Raw genomic sequence first — 21,394 nt, 5'->3', positions numbered from 1 at the left:
TTTATCTGCTAATGGCATCTTGTGGACTTGGAGGCAGCCCTTCTGTACCAGAACATTGTCGAAAGCTTTTACTGTAAAGCTTGAGAACAAACTAGTTTGCTGGATTTGGGCATGTAACTAACAGGTTTGAGGCATGGGATTATCCTGTGGACTTTTTTTTTTTTTTTTTGCTTTGAGGTTCTGAATGTATTAAGGTTGACCTTCTTAAGCCGTTGAAACTGTTCTGCAGTACATTTGTGATGTAGGGCCTAAGACTTGTATTGTTTTTTTTTTTAATCACAACCCAGTGTACAGAACTTGAGACATGCATCTTTTCTCTGCCACCTTTTAAAAGCAGATTATTCTTGAAGTGCATAGAGCAGCAATTGATTAATGGAATTGGTGTCTTCACATTTCATTTACTTCCTCCCAACAATTTTATAGGATGCATATAAATATTTCCAAAAGAGGTACACATAATTTCTTACTATAAAAGTATTTTTATATTTATATCAGTAAATTTGTTAATAAAGAGGATTTTTTTTTTTTCTGTAATCCTACCACCCCAATGACATCCTATTAAAATTTCAGTATATATCCTCCCAGGTCTTTTAGGTATGTTTAATTTGGTGTCCCTTCCCCGCTCCCAAAAGGGGAGGGACCAGGTTCTCGTATAGAATAGTGGAATGTTAGTAAATCACAGGTTTAAAGAGACATAACAGCGGAATCTCTAGAGCAGCTGTCACCTGGATACCTGGTTATTAAGGTAATTTTTCCATTACCCCAAAGAGCTTTAGTTACACTCAGCTTTTACCTTAATCCTTGTGCAGCTCTCCAGGGCACACCTTATTCAGCTCTGAGCGGTCTTTGCAAGTGAGGCCAAGGAGCCACCCTGAGCCAAAAGGGGAGCATTATGTCACCGGAAGCCCAAGCCCAGAGAACCAAAGGTATGACCTGATATTCAGTGGCCCCAGCCAGGTCTTTATAGGAAGACCCTGATATCTCAGGTCTAAGAAGAGCCAGCTGATGGTTTTTAAAAAGAGTGGAATTAGTTACTCCAACCCACTTATTCAGATCTTATTTTGTTCACAATACAGTCCCTAGATTGTAGGCCCATTGGAGGCCACAGCAAAGCCTTTGTGTTCCAGTTGGCCTGATGTGCCATCTCTCAGTAATGTTCCCTTAACAGCCAGACTTCCCTAAGCCCAGCTGGGAGCTCTGAAGGTATGCGAGCCCTCCCTCAACCATGAGTGTAGGGAAGGGGACCAGGGGCCCCAGGCTTTCCTGTCAGTAATGCAGAAGTTCCTCAGATTTAGGGAAGGGGGAGCAGAGACATAACTTTGATTCTGACAGAGAGGCATTCAGAGAGACTGAAAGGTCATTTAACAAACACTGGAATGCTTCCACATACTAGGTGCTAGGAGATACAAAACCATATAGGTCCTGGAAGGGAGGATTGATTTTTTTCATTTTGGTACGTAGTAGATATTAGGGGCTTAGGAAATACACATCGAAATGAAGAGTGCATTTGCCATGTTGAACCGTTAGCCGGTATCTTATTTCCCCATTTTAAAAGTTTTAGAATCTGTGGTTGAGGGCTTGTGGCCATCAGTTTTCCATAGCCAACAGACTGTTCGCTACTGCCTTCAGAGCTCCTTGGACCTCAGCGGGCCTTCTTTGGAGATGGCAGAGATGGATTTAGATGCATACTCTACTCGAGCCACCCAGAGAGCCCACAAAGTCAGGGATGGAACAGGGTAAAGGAGTAAGGGTCATATGTGTGAGATGCCTTGATTTGGAACTTTGAGATTTAGGATGAGGTGGGGAAGGGCTAAAGAGGAGCTTGTTCCTAAGCCTTGCTTGGCCGAAGCATTTAGGCTCAAGGGTTTTAGAAAGAGTAGCCCTTGGTCTGAGAACTCAAGGAAACAGCTTTCTGATGAGACGTGTAGCAAGCTTCTGGTTCACATCCTTACCTGATAGTTCTTCAAACACTGCCTGGTCTGGTTCACATCCTTACCTGATAGTTATTCAAACACTGCCTGGAAGCTTCTCCTGAGTCTTTGTCTCTAATCAGCTAACTAACAGGCTGAGTGAGTTTAGTTGTAAGTCATTAATGAAGAAAGCAAAGGTTGGGGCCATTGTCAGGGTTGTGACCTGGGCTAGTTAATTACCTGGAACTGATGGTCTGTGTTACAGAGTGGTGGTATACTTGTCAGGCTTAGAAAAGAAATCAGGATGTGTATCAAAAATCATTTGGGGAAAAGATTTGACCAGCAACTTTAATTTCTCTATGTTGCAACTATCCTGTTAATGTAGTTGTGATAATTTTAGAATTATACCAGTACCCTTATGTTATCCTTGCTTTGCAAATTGCAAATTGCTTTGCGTGTCCCAACATCCTTCTGGCCAACAGTAGATGTGGTTTTAGGTTTAGACTCCTGGGAGTCTAAGCTTTTGCATTCAGGGGAATGACTTTGGGTTTGGGTGAGGATTGTAAAGAGGCAATATGGGTGCCCCACGACAAAGCAGCTATTTGTAGCTTTGTGACAGCTTGACATACAGAGATCTAGGCTTATCAAGGCACTAAGCTAGGAGTCAGTTGTTTGTATCACTGGAAGATTGGTTACAACTTCCTTCATTGGAAGCTCCTTCAGTGCATGTTAAATGATGTTATTTATAGATAGGGTGGTGGGAAAGCTGTCTAGGTAGATGTCAGTCAACCCAGTGTAAGAGAGACCTGCTTACTGTGGGTGCTTGGGACTATGTGGAGTGGGTGGGAGGTTTTAACTTGTTCAGTAAGGTCCTTTCCATTGTTCACAATCTTGTGAACCCTTTTTCTAACATGAGGAGCACCCACATAACCAGATCATGTCTGGCTTCCCTGTGGCTTGTGTACAAAGCGTGCTTATTGAGTTAATGTGTAAGCAGGAGACAGCCTTCTGTGCTAAATGGTATATTAACCACTTCTCAGTCTTACCACTCTCTTTCAATTTGTCTCGACCCAGGACCTCAGCAGCCATGTCAAAGCCCCATAGTGAAGCCGGGACTGCCTTCATTCAGACCCAGCAGCTGCATGCAGCCATGGCTGACACATTCCTGGAGCACATGTGCCGCCTGGACATTGATTCACCACCCATCACAGCCCGGAACACTGGCATCATCTGTACCATTGGTGAGTGGGTGTGCCCCTTCCCCCAAAAAAGGGCTTCATGGGCAGTGACCTTTCTCTCCTGAAAAGAGTAACTAAATGTCCTAACAAACCTAGGTGCTACATGGGATATTACACAGATTCTTAGGAAAGGACTCAGGTCATAGGAAGTTGCAGTAAAGAATTAGTATGTGCATAGGATGGCAAATACAGTTAATAAGAGAGTATTAGACATTTCAAAATTGCTAAGATGGCCAGGTATGGTGGCTCCCAGCACTTTGGGAGGCCAGCGTGGGAGGATTGCCTGAGCCTCGAAATTTGAGACCAGCCGGAGCAACTTAGACCCTGTCTCTCCAAAAAGTGGAAAAAAAAAAAAAAATTAGCTGGGCATGGTGGCATGCACCTGTAGTTCTGGCTACATGGGAGGCTGAGACAAAGATCACTTGAGTCCAGGAGATTGAAGTTGCAGTGAGCCATGATCACACCACTGCACTCCAGTCTGGGCAACAGAGCGAGATCCTGTCTTAAGAAAAAAAAATTGTCCGGGCGCAGTGGCACATGCCTGTAATCCAGCACTTCGGGAGGCTGAGGCAGGCGGATCACCTGAGGTCAGGAGTTCGAGACCAGCCTGGCCAACATGGTGAAATCCCGTCTCTACTAAAAATACAAAAAAATTAGCCGGGGGTGGTGGCGGGTACCTATAATCCCAGCTACTTGGGAGGCTGAGGCAGGAGAATTGCTTGAACCTGGGAGGCGGAGGTTGCAGTGAGCTGAGATCTGACCATTGCACTCCAGCCTTGGCAACAAGAATGAAACTCTGCCTCAAAAAAAAAAAAGGAAGAAAAAAGAAAAAAACATTGCTAAGAGTAAATTTCAAATGTTCTCACCACAAAAATGTTAAGTATTTGAAGTCATGGATATGTTAACTAACCTGATTTAATTATTCCACACTGTATCCAAACTGTATGTATTGGATTACATAACTTTGTAACCCAAATTATAAATTACCAGTTTATAATAAAAAATAATTTGTTGCAAAAAGAATCCATATGGTTTAGGTTTTATGCTATAGGCAAAATTAAGAGGATGTTTTCCTTAGCAGGTCTTTGTAGGAGCAACTTAAAGACCTAGGAAGGATCTTTCTAACATGTTCTGTGCTACCAAGATTCTGTGGTTGGACATCTGGCTAGGTTTCAATGAGGGTGGAGAAGGGTGGCCAAGTCTTAACCTAGGCTTTTCTGATACAGTGGGAGCCTGCAGAATTTGAAGGAAATGGTCGAAGTGTCCCAGTAGATCAAGAAAGTAAGCTGGCACGGTAGTAGCCTTCCATGCACTTTTTAAAGACTTTTGAGCTATTTGGGAGATGAAAAGTTTTCAGGGAAAAAAATTCTTTAAACTTAAGCAAACTTAAATGTTTTTCCTTCTTTGAATAATTAATACTTATGGCTTTAAAACTTTACCTAATAGGCCCAGCTTCCCGATCAGTGGAGACGTTGAAGGAGATGATTAAGTCTGGAATGAATGTGGCTCGTCTGAACTTCTCTCATGGAACTCATGAGGTGAGCTGTGGCTGGACCCTATGGCCATTGTGATGGCCTGTAGGAAACAGGGAGGGGGTGCAGTGTTCGTTTAGCCACAGTGGACTAGACAAGGATGAGTCTGAGTTTCACAGTCAGTGTGAAGTTTGTCTTTACTAGCCCATCCCTACTCTCCTTCCCTCTTGTCCTGACAAAGCAACTGGCTGAGTCTCTTTTAGCAAAAAAGACCCCCTTTGTTGCTGGCTGTGGTTCTCCCACACACCTCTCCTACCCTTAGCTTTCACAAAGGAAGATATGGAAAGGTTCTACTGGAAAACCCTCTAAGCCTTAGGTGTCCTGGCCACAGTGCTTGACTCTCCTGTCCCAGGGTTTCTGCTACAGCTTGTATTGCCATGGTAAACCATCTAGCAGATTGATTCTAGCTTAGAACCAAAATAACTGGGCAGGTCCATGAGAAGGGTTTCCACTATTCTAAGTTTTGAGGGACTGAGCCTAATGCACAAGCACTATCTGGGGTATAATACCCCACTTCCTCAGCACTGTATTCTCAGCCTGTGCCTTCCCACGGTTTCTGGTACATTAAAATAACACCAGTTAGCACTCTTCCTCAGGAGCCTAGTAGGACTGTATTTGTGCTGGGCTCTTTATTAGCTGGCTTTACCTGTGGACAGAGGCCTTGCCCAGGAGCCAGGTAGCAGCTGTTGGGATGGCTCCATTCCTGCCTCCGTTGCCAGATTTAGAATTAACCCATTCTGAGGAGCTTGGGGTTCCCTGAGGTACCATGACTTATTTATTTTTTTATTTTATAAAACAAAATTTTGCTCTGTCATCCAGGCTGGACTGCAGTGGTATGATTATGGCTAACTGGATCCTTGACCTCCCAGGTTCAAGTGATCCTCTTGCCTCAGCCTCCCAAGTAGCTGGGAATACAGGCATGCACCACCACACCTGGCTAATTTTAAAAATTTTTTTGTGGAAATGAGGTCTCACTATATTGCCTCGGCTGGTCTCAAACTCCTGGGCTCAAGTGATTCTCTCAAATGTTGGGATTACAGGAATGAGCTACCACACCCAGCCTGGGATTGTGCCTTTTTAAAACCTTCAGACTTAACCATAGGTTTCCCATAGATCATGGGATTTTGTAATGGCATTGATAAGAGGAATTACAGAAGAGGCAAACTTTGCACCTGTCTTGGCTTCTGTATTTCCTGTTGAGAGTAAAGAGAATGCTATCCTGTAAGGCCAATTGCCTTACAGAGGTTGCCCTCTGGCATTTGGAAGTTGGTATTAAGTTTGGACTAAAAATAAAGCCTCAGGAAATGCAATCCAAGAGTGAATTCCTCCTTTTGGGAAACACGAGACTCTTCATCATAGATTCCCTAACCTGTGTTCATAAACAGCCTATGGCCTGGCTAGTGGCTGGCCCTTAAATGTCATGGGGACCTGACCAAGTCCAGCAGACATACCATGTAGGTTAAGACATGTCCCTGTACCTTTTGGAAAATTCTGTAGTTTTCCAAAAGCAAGGGGTCCTTAGCAGGAGTCACCGAGAATTACTTGTTAGAGAATTAAGTGTTAGCTTAGCTTAGAGAGAGCTGAAGACAATGCTGGAGGTCTGTTCGCTGTTGATCCCTGCTGCTGTAGTCTGCCATGGGCTCCTGCGTTCAGGGGAAGGAGCAGAAATAGATTTTTAAGAAGTTGACCTTTAAGTAGGCTTTATGGTTCCTTCATCCAGTAAAATAACACCACATAGCTCTAACATGGCAAGGGCGAGTGATACCTGCCACACCTGCTGGATGAGAGCTGGCTCCGATTTTGGTTTTTTAAACTTTAAGAGGCTTTTGGAGATTATCTCTACTTTCACTCCTATTCCCAGATTATAATTGATTTATTTTTTATTTTTTATTTTTTATCTATTTATTTTTTAAAGATGTCCCTCTTGTGTGTTTATTTTGAAGTTTTAGACCAAGATGAGGTTGTGTGTGGGCTCAGCTTGGAAACTGATCTGAAATTATTCTAATTTATATAATGTAATGTAAACAGTTTCAGCTTACCATACGTCAGGGCTATTGTTTCATGTGCACCTTTGACTAGGGGCTGGGGCGTACTTTTCCAGTTTCTGACTATTTTAAATGCTCTTCTGAGCAGAACGTTGAGATTACTGTCTTCCCTCTCACTCTGACAGAGGGACATCAAATGTCTGCATCTGATCTTTTAACAGCTTTTTTTTTTTTTTTGAGACAGAATCTTGCTCTGTTGCCCAGGCTGGAGTGCACTGGCACAATCTCTGCTCACCACAACCTCTGCCTCCCAGGTTCAAGCGATTCTCATACCTCAGCCTCCTGAGTAGCTGGGATTACAGACCTGTGCCACCACGCCCAGCTAATTTTTTAATATTTTTAGTAGAGACGGGGTTTCGCCATGTTGGCCAGGCTGGTCTTGAACTTGTGACCTCAGGTGATCCGACTGCCTCGGCCTCCCAAAGGCGTGAGCCACCACGCCCAGCCCTCTTTTAACAGCTTTGGCAACTAGTCTTCAGCCCTCACTTTTGGCAGTTCACATGGGCAAGATGCATTCTTGCTGAACATGTGGTTCCATATGCCATGTTTTCCAGATTTATTTATTTATTTATTTATTTAGAGAGGGAGTCTCGCTCTGTCATCCAGGCTGGAGTGCAGTGGCACGATCTTGGCTCACTGCAACCTCTGCCTCCTGGGTTCAAGAGATTCTTCTGCCTCAGCCTCCTAAGTATCTGAGATTACAGGCACCTGCCACCACACCCGACTAATTTTTGTATTTTAGTAGAGACTTGGTTTCACCTTGTTGGCCAGGCTGATCTCGAATTCCTGACCTCAAGTGATCCATCCGCCTTGGCCTCCCAAATTGCTGGGATTACAGGCGTGAGCCACTGCACCTGGCCTAGAAATAATGACTTTTAAACAACCTAAATGTAGAGCCTTCCACAGGACAGCATTGATGGATGCTTTACCACATAACATCCCAATAAAGCCACAGCTGAAGTGGAAGACTCAGTACACCTCCCAGAGATGCTCTAAGAGATTATGATATATGACGTAGATTTGAATAATATACCTAATAATTGGTATGTTTATAATATATGGTTTTACATCCCCAAGACCAAAAATGCATGTTTGCATGAAACACTCATGGTTACAAAAATACATTAGGCCAGCAAAAAAACCCCCACGTTTCATAAAGTAGAAATTATACAGACACATTCTCTGATAAAATTTTTTAGTGGAAATTAAGAACAAAGTCAAGAAAACTGAAGTGTGCTTGCTTTAGAAAGCAAAGATCTCAAGGTAGATGAAATAAATATTTAACTCAGAACACTAGGGGAGGAAAACCCTAAAAAGGGTGAAGAAAATAATTTTGTAAGATTATAGCTCAATGAAATGAAAATAAATTTGACAGATTAAGCTAAGAGCTGATTCTTTGTGGGGAAAAAATAGTAAAATAGAAAGTTCTGAGAAGCCAGGTGAAGAATGCGAGGATGTGCAAATAAGAGTATGAATAGAAAAGAGAATATTTCCTACACATTGGAGATTTTAAAAGTCAAGAAAGACTTATAACTTAATTCCTATATAGAGAGATGACTCTGGCTATTTTCAAAGAAAAGATAAATATCCAAAAGATAGAAAATATGAATAGACCAGTGGCCATAAGAAGTTGAAAAAGTGGGCTGGGCGTGTGGTGGCTCACACCTGCAATCCCAGCACTTTGGGAGGCCAAGGTGGAGGGATCACTTGAGGTCAGGAGTTCGAGACCAGCCTGGCCAACATGGTGAAACCCTGTCTCTACTAAAAATACAAAAATTGGCTGGGCATGGTGGCACATGCCTGCAGTCCCAGCTACTCGGGAGCCTGAGGCAGGAGAATCGCTTGAACCTGAGAGGTGGAGGCTACAGTGAGCCAAGATCGCGCCACTGCACTCCAGCCAAAAAGTTGAAAAAGTGATTAAGATCTGGTTCACCTCAGAACACTTAAGTCCAAATGATTTTAGTGGCTGAATTGTCTCCCCTTCAAAGTTCAGTTACATTGTTAAACTGTTCCAGAGCCTAGAGAAATATAGAAATCTTCCCACTGTGTTCTTTGAAACCAATATACGCTGATACTGAGATCAAACAAGGACAGTACCAAAACCAGGCAGGTACTAACAGTTAGTGTGCTAGACCAGTCTCACTTAGATGCAGAAAACAAATAAAATTTAATAATCCAAATCCAGTAGTGAATGAAAGGAATGTCTTGATCCATGACCAAGTAGATTTTATTCTAGGAGAACAAAATTCTACATCAGGATTAAGTAGAGTTAAGGTTGACATTTTTTTTTTTTTTTTTTTTCTGAGACGGAGTCTCGCTCTGTCACCCAGGCTGGAATGCAGTGGCACGATCTCGGCTCACTGCAAGCTCTGCCTTCCGGGTTCACACCATTCTCTTGCCTCAGCCTCCCGAGTAGCTGGGACTACAGGCGCCTGCTACCACGCCCGGCTAATTTTGTTTTTGTACTTTTAGTAGAGACGGGGTTTCACCATGTTAGCCAGGATGGTCTCGATCTCCTGACCTTGTGATCCCCCCGCCTCGGCCTCCCAAAGTGCTGGGATTACAGGCATGAGCCACGCGCCTGGCCTGAGTTAAGGTTGACTTTTAAACAACCTAAATATAGCTAAATATAGAGCCTTCTGCAGGACAGCATTGATGTGTGGAACTCTTATCCACATGATAACATCCCAACAAAGCCACAGCTGTAGTGGAACTCAGTACACCTGAGTCTTATCATTATAAGATGATAATAGGTAACATTTATTAGATAATTACCATGTACTTTGTCCTAATACTTCATGTATTCTTTTACTCCTCACGTCAACTCTGAAGGAAAGGCACCGCTTATCCCCTTAAAAGAAAACAACTATTACTATTCTTTTTTTTTTCTTTTAGAGACGGAATCTCACTCTGTCTGTCGCCCAGGCTGGAGTGCAGTGGCACGATCTCGGCTCACTGCAACTTCTGCCTCCTAGGTTGAAGTGGTTCTCTTGCCTCAGCCTCCTGAATAGCTGGGACTACAGGTGCACGCCACCACACCCAGCTAATTTTTGTATTTTAAGTTGAGACAGGGTTTCACCATGTTGGCCTGGTTGTTGTCAATCTCTTGATCTCATGATCCACCCGCCTTGGCCTTCCAAAGTGTTTAGATTACAGGTGTGAGCCACCGCGCCCAGCCTCTATTCTATTTTGTTCTATTTCTATTACAAGCCAGTAAGCAAGAAAATATCATAATTTATAAGGAACCCTATAAAAAACAGACAAGCCAAGGGTCTGTCATTAGGGAGTATGCCTGAATAAGAAGCTGAAGATTTTTAGACACAGGTTTCAGGCAACACTGTCTTTAGAGGCTAGGCTCTGGCTCCAGCTCCCTCCAGCCTCCTGTGAATAACAGGCAGGCTTACTTGCAGGTGCCGCTTTCCTGGACAGTGGTGGTTAAAGGACAAGGCCCAGAAAGTGCTGAATTAGGTGCCCTTGTTACCGCTAATGTCATATTGATGACACTATCTTAGAGCTCTTTTGACATCTTGGCTCTGCGTCTTTTTTTTTTTTTTCTTGAGATAGGGTGTTGCTTTGTTATCCAGGCCGGAGTGCAGTGGTGTCATCATGGCTCACTGTAGCCTTGACCTCCTAGACATAAGTGATCCTCCCACCTCGGCCTCACAAGTAGCTGGGACCCCAGGCACGCACCATCATGCACAGTTAATTTTTGTGTTTTTTGTAGAGACGAGGTTTCGCCATGTTGCCCAGGCTCATCTCAAACTCCTGGCCCAAACTGTCCTCCCACCTTAGCCTCCCAAAGTGTTTGGTTTATAGGCATGAGCCACTGTGCTTAGCCTGAGTCCCTCTTTTAAACAAACAAAATGGTAAATGGAAAGGAGGAAAGGCTTAAGAAAAAAGATTGAAGCCAGGATTTGTTGTAAGCAAGGAGTAATAAAGGGCAGTTCATTTAGAGAAAGGCATATGACCACCTTTCCCCCTCCAATCAGAATCTAGAAAGTGATTGAGGCCGGGCGCAGTGGCTCACGCCTGTAATCCCAGCACTTTGGGAGGCCGAGGTGGGCAGATCATGAGATCAGGAGATCAAGACCATCCTGGCTAACATGGTGAAACCCCGTCTCTACTAAAAATCGAAGAAGTTAGCGAGGCGTGGTGGTGGGCGCCTGCAGTCCCAGCTACTCGGGAGGCGAGAGGCAGGAGAATGGCGTGAACCTGGGAGGTGGAGCTTGCAGTGAGCCTAGATAGTGCCACTGCACTCCAGCCTGGGCGACAGAGCAAGACTCTGTCTCAAAAAAAAAAAACAAAGCGATTGAGAAAATCAGGTCTGTGTGACCTTAGCAATGAGTTATTTAGCTTGGGCCACTGTTAGCTTAAGTCAATAACTTCAAGTTTGCGTTGTAGTTGGAATCAATAGAGGAAAAGCTCTCAGCATTACCACATATATCAGAATGTGACATTGATTGCCAGACCAGCCTTATCCAAACACAAGTCCTAGGCTTTTTGCCCTGTTTATGAGCTTTATATGCTGAGGGTATTTGATGAGTCTTAGGGAAAAAAGAACAGCCCTGGGGACACAGCTGTTTTTATGATGAGACATGTTTGCACCCATACCTTAATGGGTTTTGGTGGCAATATTCTGAAATTTGCCACCAACATTTCAAAGATTTGCCCTTTGGGTGAATTAGTGCTGTAGTAGAAGTGGGTGGAGGCTGAGGAGGTTGGATTAAGCAGGTAGAGGATTTCTCAGTGCATGGATCGTGCTGAGGATGGAGATAGAGCTCTAAGACATCCACAGGCCTTTCCTGAGTGATCAGCTTTGGCTCCTGGGCAGGGGAATTGGAGCTGGATTCTAGTGTGGGAGCACGCTTGTCATCTTCCTTCTTTTCCCCCAGTACCATGCGGAGACCATCAAGAATGTGCGCACAGCCACGGAAAGCTTTGCTTCTGACCCCATCCTCTACCGGCCCGTTGCTGTGGCTCTAGACACTAAAGGACCTGAGATCCGAACTGGGCTCATCAAGGGCGTGAGTATTCTGCGGAGAGCGAGGGGAAAGCTCAGTAGGCAATATGCCCCAGAGACATGTCCTCCAAAGCGCTGGGTTGCCATGTTTCTTCCCAGTACTATGAAGGACTGCAGAGGAGTTGAGGTCTACAAATGAGGATTTATTCATCACTGTAAACAATGTTGATTTGATCTACTTTGCTAGGAAATGGTACCACAAAGGAACCTTTTTTTTTAACCCTAAAAACCTAAACTTTAGGCTTTCTAACTTGGAGAACCATCTCTTTGTATCTTTTTCCCCATCATTAAGTAGCATAACTGAAACATATTCTTTTCTTGGATTATTTCCGTGAAGTATACAGAGTTAGAGAATAAGAGCAAAAAACTGTATTACTTTTAGCAGTGACTTGAGCATTGTTCCCTGGAGGAAAGAGCTTTTCCATTCCTTCTGAGGTGATGCTGCTACTGGTGTCTCTAGTTTGGACTCTTGCTTACTCTCTTGTCCCTAGAGCGGCACTGCAGAGGTGGAGCTGAAGAAGGGAGCCACTCTCAAAATCACGCTGGATAACGCCTACATGGAAAAGTGTGACGAGAACATCCTGTGGCTGGACTACAAGAACATCTGCAAGGTGGTAGAAGTGGGCAGCAAGATCTACGTGGATGATGGGCTTATTTCTCTCCAGGTGAAGCAGAAAGGTACGTATGGGAGCTGGAGTCCAATTGTCTAAAACAGTCTTTTGTCTCTAAAGTTCCTTGACACAAGGAAGATGGGAAGGTTGGTTGCCTGGCAGTGAGATTGAGTCTGTGTGTTCTCAGGAATCCCTTTTATAACTCATTTATCCTCAAAGACAGGCTTTAATCCAGCATAGTTACATTCTTCTGGTTCTGGAGAACACAGGAACATATATATATGTTTGTTTGTTTTGTTGTGTTTTGTTTTGTTTTCAAGACAGTCTCGCTCTGTTGCCCAGGCTGGAGTGCAGTGGCATGATCTTGGCTCACTGCAACCTCTGCCTCCAGGGTTCTAGCTATTCTCCTACCTCAGCCTCCCGAGTAGCTGGGATTACAGGCACCCGCCACCACACCCGGCTAATTTTTTTGTATTTTTAGTAGAGATGGGGTTTTGCCATGTTGGCCAGGCTGGTCTCAAACTCCTGACCTCAGGTGATCTGCCTGCCTTGGCCTCCCAAAGTCAGAACAGTCTTAATTATCCTTATTTATGGGTGAGGAAAGTGAGGTACAGAGAGGTTAAATGGCTTGCCCAGGATTACACAGTGTAGTAGGTTTTCAACTCTGGTAGAACAGCTCCAGCACCCATAATGCACCACTTCCCAGCTCACTGTCCTTGCGGGAAAGGTGCCTGCTTCCTGTTGACCTGTGCCCTCGTGCTCTGCCTCCCCTACTTACCCTTTTTCATACAGGTGCCGACTTCCTGGTGACGGAGGTGGAAAATGGTGGCTCCTTGGGCAGCAAGAAGGGTGTGAACCTTCCTGGGGCTGCTGTGGACTTGCCTGCTGTGTCGGAGAAGGACATCCAGGATCTGAAGTTTGGGGTCGAGCAGGATGTTGATATGGTGTTTGCGTCATTCATCCGCAAGGCATCTGATGTCCATGAAGTTAGGAAGGTCCTGGGAGAGAAGGGAAAGAACATCAAGATTATCAGCAAAATCGAGAATCATGAGGGGGTTCGGAGGCAAGTCCCCATTGTCCCTGCTCCAGTCCCAGCGCAGCTCTCTGAAGGGCATGGTCCATCCTGTGAATGTCTGATTCCCACCCCCTAGCCCATCAGAATGTAGACTCCCAAGCCAGTTCCAAACCTGCTGAATCAGAATATCTTAGGAGAGTAGAAGGCATTATGTTTTTTTGTTTTTGTTTTTTTGTTTTTTTTTAAAAAAAAGCTTCCCAGGTAATTGAGATGCTGGCAGCTTGACATTGTTCCCTGGGCCTGGGGACCAACATTTGAGAGAACAGGGTCACTGCTCACAGGACCAGGGCCATGATGTTCTGTTCCTGATCAGAAACACTACCAGTGTTTGCTGGAATGGGGGGACCAGGGGGAAAGATGACAGCAGACACTTAAGAAAGGGCTCTTTTTGGCCCTTCCTGGGGAGCCATGTGGAATTTCAGGGCCTGGTGTCCATGTTAAAGCTTATGGCCTCCTGGTCTTCACTTAGAATGCAGCTGGCTCAGTGATCATGCTAACTCTGGTATGGTCCATTCCACTCTCAGAGGAAGATGTGTGGTTCTTCTCCAGTTTCAGATTGCCCCAACTTAGCTTACCCCCTCCCCAGTGCTCACAAGGTAGAGCCCAGTGGGCATGGCCACCATTTTTGGCATCCTGCTAGGAATACAACTCAGCACAACTAAGATGCTAGACATACTCTTGTGGATTAGAAGTGTGTTTGGGGAGGGTGGGGGAGCAACCCTGTGCACCCACTGTAGTGGCCTTACTGTCTGAGCTTTGTGTAGAAATCCTCTGTACCAGGCAATTTGGGGTCCTCCCCTTTGCCATCCTGATAAGCCATAGGCTAGCTGAACTTGGCCCTAGGCCAGGCAAAGCCACATTCCCTCTTGCCTTCAGCAGGTTGGAGTGGGCCACCTCAAAGGGCAGTCCTCAAGTGTCCTTGACTAGATGAGGCCATGGGTCTTTGTGGTGGAAGCAGTCATCAGGCCTCAGGTTCCCTGTCTTGAAGTGCTGATTGGAGAATGGAGGCCCTAGAGAGACCCCTAACATGCATGGGATTTGGAGAGGAGACCTTGGGAATGAGCCCATTTGGATTTGCCCTCTCCCCTTTCTTCCGTCAATGAAGCATCCATATTGGTGTTGAAGCCAAGCAGGCAGAATTGTTGGCCCACTCTGGGGGCCTAAGGTAGCTGGACTGCCTTGCCATCTGTGTGCATCCATGATGATATCATGGATGTCTGTCCTGGTACAAGGACATCTAAGTTAGGGAATCCCAGGGAAACTTCTTGTCTACTGCCATACTTGTGGCCCCTGTTCTATATAACCTCTCTCCCCCCAACTTTGTCCATCAGGTTTGATGAAATCCTGGAGGCCAGTGATGGGATCATGGTGGCTCGTGGTGATCTAGGCATTGAGATTCCTGCAGAGAAGGTCTTCCTTGCTCAGAAGATGATGATTGGACGGTGCAACCGAGCTGGGAAGCCTGTCATCTGTGCTACTCAGGCATGTGCCCACCCTTCCCCACATTCTCCTGTGCACACTCGCATGTTTGTATGGGAAAGCTCTGGAGGCTGTCTGATCTCTTCCCATGGAATTGTCGCACATAACACACAGATAATCCCCTTCCCCCATGTACCTACACAAAGCCATACTCTGTGTACCTACTCACTATCCAGAGGATCAGCTTGCTGTCATTTGTCTCTGAAGACAGCTCAAGCCATGTCTCACTAATGCTCTGTCCCCTCCCAGATGCTGGAGAGCATGATCAAGAAGCCCCGCCCCACTCGGGCTGAAGGCAGTGATGTGGCCAATGCAGTCCTGGATGGAGCCGACTGCATCATGCTGTCTGGAGAAACAGCCAAAGGGGACTATCCTCTGGAGGCTGTGCGCATGCAGCACCTGGTGAGTTCTGGGGCCTGCCTCATCCCCCAGGGCTTCGGACTGGGCCTGGGATGGATGCAAGCTCTGGTACAGAGCTTTTTAGGTTTCTCCATCCTCTTACGCACAGCCTTTCATTATCCTCCAAGTTACAGCAGCAAGAGGGTGGGGGTGGAAGTGGAGGTGGCTTTTTTTTTTTCTCCTGTTCTGCATTCCTGCCCACACCCCCACCCCTCCATTTCCTTCTGCTCTGGAGGCATCCTCCTTCATTGGACACCACACAGTTTATTTCACTTCTGACCTCAAGGTTGTGAATTCTTCCCATGGCTTAAGTCCTGGGATACTTCTGCAGTGAAAGGAGGTCTTGTACCTCTTCCTCAGAGTCAGAAGTTCTGAGTACCTTTGCCCTATTCTGAAAAGGGCTAGGGGCTCCTGCTCCCAGCTGCTCTCTTCCTTTGGCTTCCAATTCAGTTCCCCCTGCCCCGCATCCTGCAGACAGGCGCTCCCGCAGGGGGCCCTTGTGGACCTGCACTGGAGTCTGTTGCCTTCACTGAGCTGCCTGTGCTGGCCTTGCATGGTGCCTGTAGGGGGATTTGCTTTGCTGTGCCATTGGGGTACAGCTACTGCTCTTACTCTAGACCAAAAAGTCGGGTTGAGTGACTGGTGGCAGGGCCACAGATAGAGACAGCGGGGAGGGTGGCTGACCCTGGCGGCCCTGGACTGAGCGTCTGGAGGAGTCGTGGAGGCTCTTTCCCTTCTTTCTCCTCTGAGAGCTCGTTCTTCAGGCTCTTCCAGCTTGTCATGTCGAGTGCCTGGCCACTGCTCAGGGTTGGAGGCTCAGTCCCTTTGCCCTGTCTGTTCCAGCTCTGGAGCTAACTCAGGGATCCCTGATTAGGGTTACATAGGTTTGGTAAAATGAGTGCTGGAAATTAACTTTCTCCCAGTAGTCTTAGGTCATGCTCAGTGAACTTAAACTTTATCCGGATATGGTTTTCCTTCAGCCTTTCTATTCCCTTTCTAGCCAGTGAAAGACCCGCTGCCCTTTGACCTCAGCCCTTCCAAGCCCCCAAATTTAAAACGCCACCCCCTGCCACCAGAAAAAACAGAAAAAAAAAAAAAAAAAAAAAAAAAACAAACTAAAACACCCATCTGGTCTGGGCATCTTCCTTTCCTTTTTCACTATGTATCCTGTTACTGGGCTCAAACAGCTTTCAGATAAGAGATGACATTTCTATTAAATGCTCTTTCAGTAGCGAACTGAGTTCATACTTGACTAAGGATATTTTCCGGACTGTCTGTCATCAGCATCCTTAGTGGGTTTCCCCATATTTAAATTGGTAGAGGCCAGGGATGGTGGCTCACACCTGTAATCTCAGTACTTTGGGAGGCCAAGGTAGGTGGATTGCTTGAGCTCAGAAGACCAGCCTGGGCAACCTGGTGAAACCCTGTCTCTACTAAAAATTCAAGTTAGCTAGCTGGGCATGGTGATGCACTTCTGTAGTCCCAGCTACTTGGAGAGGGGGTGGTGCTGGGGCAGCAGGATCGCTTGAACCCAGGAGGTTGAGGTTGCAGTGAGCCAAGATGGTACCAGCCTAGGTGACAAAGTGACACTCTGTCTCAAAAAAGAAACCAAACAAACATAAAAAAAACAAAACAAAAAAATCGGTAGAGAGTGATTTCTCTCCCAGGCCCACTTAACGTAGCCTGGGCCTGGCTGACACCTCACCATTCGTGTGATGTGATTGCTGTTCTGATGCTTAGATACTCTTGGCGCAGTCTCACAATTGCCACCATGGTAGGAAGGTGTCCCAGGAGACGGTGCACCTTGAACCAGTCACCACTAAAGTGGCTGCCTTTCTGGGTCTCTCCACACATCCCCTCTCTCTAATTTCCCTACTTAATTGTGTGATTTCATGGTCTCAAAGGAGGAACAGAGGCTGATCTTGACTTAGATATACTGAACCATGAAATCACTGCATAGAATGTGGGGACTTGAATGTGTCTTTGGGCAAGTCATTTAACCTCTTAAGACCTAATCTGTAAAATGGATTAGATATGTTTAATTATAGCCTTAGCATTAAATATTCATTGCTGTTATTATTAAGTGTCTGATAAGTCTCTGTGTACATGGATGTAATCTTCCTAACTCCCATTACCTCCATTTATAGATGAAGGTTATATGGCCAATAAAGCCTGGGTTTGAATCTAGGTCTACTGACTCCAAAGCCAGTCTTCTCTCCTGCAACATCATGCTCTGTCTAGCAGGAGATGAGAACAGGTCTCCATTTGGAGCCTGTCAGTGGGGTCAGAGACTAAGATTCAGGCTCAGGTTCTAAATTCCATATCCTTTCTTCCATACCCTGGTGTTTCCTATGAACAGACAGATACTTTAGGGCTGCAAGGTTTGGATTGCATGGCACTGCTCAGAAGATAAGTTACAGGTCTGGGCTAGGCTGTAGCTTCCCCTCCAGGTGACTAGACCTTTCCTTTCTGTGTCACCAGTTAACACTGGCCAACAGTTCCTTCCATTAACTGTTCACTGCTTTCTCCTGTGTCTAACTGATGCAGTTTATGACCCATAACTAAGAGCAGTACCAGGTATGGCTCTGTTTCCTGTTCATGTCCCCTGTCCTCTGGGCTGCATGCATTCCATTCTTACAGAAAGAATACCTTTAACCTAGTACATCCTGCCACACATCTGCTTCTACTGTGAAATTAATGAGGGGGTATTACCGATTCTTCCCTCACTCATCATTTACTGAGATGCTGGTGATTGCATTATAATCCTCTAAAGCTTACATTGTCTTTCTGATTCTTGGTCTTATCTGAGCAAGTGATCTATAAATAACTCAGTGGCTTTCTCATGACTGTTTTAATTATTAGATTTTAATCAAGTGTCTTATTAAATATATCTGCATGCTTCCACAGGCATCTGTCTCTTCACATGGCTGTTCAGTGTGCCTCTCACAAGTTAGCCCAAGTTTTCTGTTCTCCTGCTTCAAACTCAGTTGAGCTGCCTTGCTTTGGCTTTGATCCCAGCTTTCCAGCGCTGCTCAGTCTGTTGCCATGGCAGGCCATTGGAAAGGCTCAGTGCATCCCCGTGCCTGAAGCCAAGTGAGCGCTCACTCCATGCATGCATGGAGGCTGGGCAGGAGTCTGCCTAATCAACCAGCCATGTGAGGAGGGAGGGCCTGTTCCTTCCTGTAAGCTATGTCATGAGGCAGTGTGGTCAAGTCCTCTGCCAGGGAGTGGCCTGGGCCCAGCCTGGGCATGTTTTCATGCCAGGGTGCTAGAGCGTACTGCCAGATTGTCTCCCTCCACCCCCAATCAAAAAATCCTTCCAGAAGGGAAGAGCCAATTTCCCCTGTATTGGAGGGGAAGTGGCAGCACCTCCTGAAGCAGTTGGACTTTCATCACCCTACCTCTGCATCTGCCTGAAGGACAGATTTAGCCAATTAACCTAAGGTTACCTTCCTCTCTGATAAATTCCCCATTCTGTCTTCCCATGTGTTGTGTCTCGTTTTTTTCCTCCTCCTTCCCTCTTCCTTGCCCCCTCTTCCCCTAAACCTTACAGATAGCTCGTGAGGCTGAGGCAGCCATGTTCCACCGCAAGCTGTTTGAAGAACTTGTGCGAGCCTCAAGTCACTCCACAGACCTCATGGAAGCCATGGCCATGGGCAGCGTGGAGGCTTCTTATAAGTGTTTAGCAGCAGCTTTGATAGTTCTGACGGAGTCTGGCAGGTAGGGCCCTAAGGGCAGGTAACACTGTTAGGATAACCAGCCTCTTGCTCTACCTGCTCTAGGAGAAGACAGCCAGGCCCAACCTGGCATCTGGGCACAGAGCCTCTTCTCGTCTGTAGGAACACCGCCAGGGAGGTCATGGCAGGGCAGGACCAAAGGGTCCTGTGGCTCAGTAGGCACAGTAGATGTCACAGGCACTTGGTGAAGGACTGGTTTCTGTGGAGTCTTGATCTTGGCTCAGCTCAGAATCTCCAGTGATTGGGCTCCTCTTGGCCTTTGTCCCCAGGAACGTGTTCCTCACCAGCTGTCCGGTGACTCTTCCCCTCCCTCTCCTTTTGTGACAAAGCTCTGACAAAGCTCTGTCCCCCTCTCGTCCCTCTGGACGGATGTTGCTCCCCTAGATTGCCCGTGAGGCAGAGGCCGCCATCTACCACTTGCAATTATTTGAGGAACTCCGCCGCCTGGCGCCCATTACCAGCGACCCCACAGAAGCCACCGCCGTGGGTGCCGTGGAGGCCTCCTTCAAGTGCTGCAGTGGGGCCATAATCGTCCTCACCAAGTCTGGCAGGTAGGAGGCGGCAGCGGCTCCCTGGAATGCCCTGCTCAGTGGCACCTCTTCTTGGGGGTCCTGGGAGCAGTCCATTGAACAATGCTCAGGTGGCACTGAGCCAAGGTAAGACCCCTCTGCCTGCCACCTTGGGCCTGCAGGGAAGGATTGAGCAGAGCCCCTTCCCTGGGCCCAAAGGACTCTAGGTAGCACTCATAAGGAATGTCAGAACATTTGGATCAAAAGCAAATTTATGCTGGAGATTTATTACATAACAGTGCACAGGCTGACTACAAATGGTTATTTGATATTGAACATTTAGTCCTCTAAAATTGTAAAAGATAACCACTTTTGCTTATTCCAGTTACTATGTGCTCTTTAAAAATTTCAGTTGGGAAATGTATTTATTTAAATGCTGTTTACTGTGCCTCCATTTGGCACACGAGTCCCTGCTGTTTTCGAGCCCTAAAGACAAATTGGGTTCCAGCTCAGGAGAGGTTGCTGTGCTATCTTGGCTGACATTCTGTGGGGCCTGGCAGCCAGGCTGAGGACTGTGTGGCCTATGCTGGGCCTCCAACTTGGGATCCCTTCCTTGGCCCAGGACACTGAGTTAATGTCCTTCACTCTCCTAGTTAGGGAGTATGCTCCTTGTCCCTGTCCACGGGGCAGCAAGGGTTTCCTGGAAGAGAGGAGCAAACAGGCAGTGCCCATGCACTGAGGAGCAGCAGATGGGCGTGGGCAGCCCAGAGAACCAGGACACAAGCTCTGTGCAGATGCCCTCAGCAGAGGGCTCCAGCCTCCCACTCTTGGCTGAACAGCTCCAACCCGTAGGGTTGACCTTTCTTAAAAGGTCCAGTTCTTGCTGTTTGGCTATTTTAAGCTCTAGTCTTCTGGGGTTTCACTCAGCTGGTCCTGGCTTCAGCAGTTGCTTCCCTCTGAAGGCCTTGCATAGAGGCCAAGCGTGAAGTGCAGGGACTTCTCTGCTGTGATGTGGCTTAAGTTTCCCTGACACCTGTTGAGTGTCCTCATAACTTCCCTTCTGGTGCCCCTCCCCAGCTCCTGAGACACAGCTGCAGCTACAAGTGTGCAGTGTCAGTGTTCAAGAAAGTGCCTGGCAGAGGGGCTTTAGAAGGGTCCCCTGCCTTCCAAAGGAGCTTTGGCAGGCAGAGCTGCTCCTGCAGCAACACTCCCATTTCCTGTTCTTGCCTGCTGAGTAGCACCTAGATTTCTAAGCCTCACCTAGATACTCAGATTTGATTCTGGGCCTTTATAGCCCAGTTGCTGGGACTGTTTCAGGAGCTAGGGGCCATGTGGGGCAGGGAGAGGGCACAAAAGTAGAGAAGCCTGATGTTGATTCCCAGGGGGCTGGTCAGCTCTGCTACTGCTCCTTGCAGATGTCAAGAGTCAGGTGCTAGTCACGTGCTGCTTGGCTTGTCACTGTCATTGGCAGCGAGAGGAATGGGTGCTGGTGACATTGGGCCAGGGCTGCCTCTCTGTGTCAGAGTTCAGGGTGTAGGAGGGGTTCTGCCAACCATGGGCTGTGTGGGGTAAGTGGGTGAGGCTGATCTTGCTGGGTCAAGGTGATCCTGAGCCCTTGGCCTGTGGAATGGGGGTAGAGGGCAAATGGTAACCTAGCATGCTGTGGGGGGTATAGGATGAGGGGCTGCCCGAGCCTCGGGAGGGGTCCTAGGGAGCAGATGTTGAAGAGGCCAGAGCCCTCAGTGAGCTGGATGAGAGGGTGAGCTGTGTGAACGCCCTGAGGGTACTTCCTGGGGCCTCGTGTAATGGTCTCTTCTGTATGTCCCCCATCCCATCTCA

General features: G+C 46.8%; 1 protein-coding gene across 16 annotated transcripts in view; it reads left to right on the top strand.

Moving 5' to 3' along the window:
- The window catches only part of PKM (pyruvate kinase M1/2), a 32,290-nt gene that overhangs the window by 9,270 nt on the left and 1,626 nt on the right, over positions 1-21,394 (top strand). For 5 of the 16 annotated variants that reach the window (XM_063596767.1, XM_003818551.6, XM_008971885.7 and 2 more), the window contains exons 2-9: positions 2,985-3,151; positions 4,595-4,686; positions 11,618-11,749; positions 12,237-12,423; positions 13,149-13,419; positions 14,763-14,913; positions 15,160-15,312; positions 18,863-19,029. In XM_063596767.1, the coding sequence (XP_063452837.1) occupies positions 2,998-3,151; positions 4,595-4,686; positions 11,618-11,749; positions 12,237-12,423; positions 13,149-13,419; positions 14,763-14,913; positions 15,160-15,312; positions 18,863-19,029 (1,307 nt within the window). In that variant the 5' untranslated portion in view covers positions 2,985-2,997. Of the gene's footprint in view, positions 1-809; positions 927-2,984; positions 3,152-4,594; positions 4,687-11,617; positions 11,750-12,236; positions 12,424-13,148; positions 13,420-14,762; positions 14,914-15,159; positions 15,313-18,862; positions 19,030-19,430; positions 19,598-21,394 lie in introns of those variants that run through there. The other 11 variants (XM_003818555.7, XM_055098744.2, XM_055098737.2 and 8 more) reach the window with 4 other exon arrangements.

This window comes from Pan paniscus, chromosome 16 (assembly GCF_029289425.2).
Source record: "Pan paniscus chromosome 16, NHGRI_mPanPan1-v2.0_pri, whole genome shotgun sequence".
Taxonomy (NCBI): domain Eukaryota; kingdom Metazoa; phylum Chordata; class Mammalia; order Primates; family Hominidae; genus Pan; species Pan paniscus.
This window is presented reverse-complemented; position numbering and strand designations above follow the sequence as displayed.